This window comes from Austrofundulus limnaeus, unplaced genomic scaffold, assembly GCF_001266775.1.
Source record: "Austrofundulus limnaeus strain Quisiro unplaced genomic scaffold, Austrofundulus_limnaeus-1.0 Scaffold24, whole genome shotgun sequence".
Taxonomy (NCBI): Eukaryota; Metazoa; Chordata; class Actinopteri; order Cyprinodontiformes; family Rivulidae; genus Austrofundulus; species Austrofundulus limnaeus.
Genome location: NW_013952426.1, coordinates 1,529,728 through 1,532,540, shown reverse-complemented (window position 1 = coordinate 1,532,540; position 2,813 = coordinate 1,529,728). Strand labels below are relative to the sequence as shown.

The 2,813-nt window shown below is 40.6% G+C and overlaps 1 protein-coding gene across 2 annotated transcripts in view; it reads right to left on the bottom strand.

Moving 5' to 3' along the window:
- The window catches only part of LOC106514928 (E3 ubiquitin-protein ligase MARCH6), a gene marked incomplete in the record, with an annotated part of 19,145 nt that overhangs the window by 12,911 nt on the left and 3,421 nt on the right, over window positions 1–2,813 (bottom strand). The window contains 6 exon segments of one of the 2 annotated variants that reach the window (XM_014004465.1): window positions 146–380; window positions 476–656; window positions 799–871; window positions 1,736–1,879; window positions 1,973–2,046; window positions 2,280–2,379. In XM_014004465.1, the coding sequence (XP_013859919.1) occupies window positions 146–380; window positions 476–656; window positions 799–871; window positions 1,736–1,879; window positions 1,973–2,046; window positions 2,280–2,379 (807 nt within the window). 2 annotated transcript variants of the gene reach the window in all.

The window sequence follows — 2,813 nt, the reverse complement described above, 5'->3', positions numbered from 1 at the left end:
ATCTCAAAGTGCACAAGCTTCAAACTTCAGCGTTGGCTGCGATTTTGAAGCAGAAATTGCGTTCGGTGTGAACACAGCATAAGACCTTCTGGAATTGATAGTAAATCACTAAAACGCTCGAACGCAAACAAAGGTTAATGTTTACCTTGTCCTCCGTTATTGGCTTCAGCAGCATCCTCTTCCCTCCCTTCTTCCTCCTCTCCTTCCTCCTCATCGTCCCCATCGTCATCGTCGTCGTCGTCGTCTCCGTCGTCATCGTCCAGTTCAGCTTCATCCCTGTGCTGGTTTCCCATCGCCTGCTCGTTGGGGCCGGCCTCTGCCGGGGCGCCTGCAGCACCTGCAGCAGCCTGAGCGTTGGCTGCAGCATTAGCACCTGGATCCTGCAGGGGGAGGGGGATAAGGCACGCAGTTTAATGAGATACTATTTGACTATACTTGCTCACTAAGCACACACACACACACACACCGAGTTCACCTCATTAGCTCGCGCAGGGCCGTCAGGCTGGTTAGGAATCAGAGGGGCTTGATTCTGCTCAAGCCACTGTGGGGCTCCGCCATGGACRATCTGCTCTCGGAGCCACACCAGACTGATGAAGGCACACAGCGTGCATGTGACCACAAAACAGCCCTGGAGGCAGTCGGCAAGCAGGTTCTGCCTGCAGGTTAAACACCACAGAGAGAGTATGGCCAGATTGTAGCAGTTTGCACTCAAGGTTCAAAGTGGGAATGGAAAGAACTGGAAAGATAAAGACAACTCTGCATGTCAGAAAGACAAAAACCAAAAATCCAGAGACTTACGTTGAAAGCATGTCTAATGGCAGGGTAAGAAGAGAGCTCACAGAGCCAGTAAACAAACAYTTGTAGATGCGACCTGTGAGGAAAACACCAAACAAAAGACAGGTGATGTAAATACCAAGACCATTAAAGTCAGATTTTTATTGTTTCAGATGTGCACAGATGTTTATTGCACATCGTTTTGAACTAAAACATTTGTTTCATATATCAATAAAGCACTCGCTGAAAACAAACTAAGCTAATATTTCAGCTTCAAAGTCAATGTAAAATTTATAACCTCAAAGACTATTATTGTCCTTTGAGGAACACTATCCTGCACGTTTTAGTCATTTCCCTGCTCAAACACACCTGATTCAGTGACGGAATTACCTCTCCACGTTCTGCAGTGTGTTGGAGAACAACCTCTGAAACATTGCAGGAAGGCGTCCCTCAGGGACAGGATTGGACACTCCTGGTTTAAAGCTTCACTTTATGCCACAATAAAATTAGCTGACTATAAGTTATAATTCAAAATAAAATAAACCCTCACCATTTGGTGTTACCAGAATAAATATCTGAGTCCTTGATTTAGTGTTTTACCTGTCATCTAGGTGGAAGATAAATAATGTATCTTTTAAAATTGTAAATGTGTTGATTGAGTTCCAAATATCTAATTTATCTGCTTTTTTAGTGCTGTTTTCCTAAGCTTGAAGAAGCTATTAATAAGCATTAAGTAATGTAAATTATGTAACAATAAAGTGATTACATTTTCCATTAGAAAATAACTGGCAACAAGTGCTTCTTACAGCTTTTAAACAGTTGAGCCAGTTGCTTTCCAAAAATTAATTTTCCTCTTATTATTTGAGTAATTGAACAAATAATTTATCATGAATGTTGGGAAACAATTGGGAAATGTACATAAAAAAATAAAAAATAAAAAAAAAAACGGGATGTAACTTACATGCTGTGAGAGGCACAACACCGAGCCAGGCGAAGGCCACCAGTGTGTAGTGGAACCAGTATCTGATGGCGGTTCCAATACTGGTAACCAGTCCTGCAAAGATATCTTGGACAGGCAGGCGAGACGGCATGTCTGGGGAGTAGACTGGAGGAGGGGTGGGAGACAACAAACAAATGAAAAACAACTCCGCGCAACGTTTGTGTCCTGAAATCATTTATTAGAAAACTGGCAACTTACTTGGCGTAAAYGCAAACCTGTGTTTGCATAATTCACAGTATTCCTTTCTACTGTGTTTTAGCCACTGTAATAAGCTGTGAAAATAAAATTAGACATTATGAGCTTACTCTTCTTGTCCTGAGAGGAAAACCTTTCAGATTTAAAATGAAATCATCATCCTAATCATCAGAGCTGTACTCTATCTGCTTATTTCTGATTTGTAGTACAGTAATTACTTATTTATGTGTAATATAAAAGAGATGGACATTACACGCTTTAGAAACTAATAAACGTAAATCTATATCGATCGTTGTTTTGGTCGTCATACCACTCTTGATGAATAAATTTGATGCTGCCGGTGCAAACACAAGGATGATAAAGGGGCTTTTCCTGGGTCCCCTCTGACCGACATACTCGACAGATATCTGCTGTAAAACAAGGACACAAAAACAMACACACTATTAAGATTCTAACATAGATTCAACATTCTAACAACACTTTTATTTCTTTGAATCAGCTAATGCCTTTTCTTTTGATCAACAACTCACACTAACTGCATAACATAAACATGATTAACAGATATGTGGTGCAGAATGTCTGACAAAGCTTAAAAATCGGTAAGAGATACATTAGTCATCAGTAGCACAAGGACAGASAGCTAAGGACGAACTATAATCCCTGGATTACCTGTGTATCTGAATGGCCAAAATAAAATTACTATAATTAGCCAGTGATGCAGCATTATATGGCAGGCTGTTGTAACATATACTGAAACGTCCTGATGTGTCTCAGTAATCCAGGTAAAACATCAAAAAGAAAAAAATTGTGTAGGTCTTCTGGAAGGGTTCTTCTCTAATGAAAC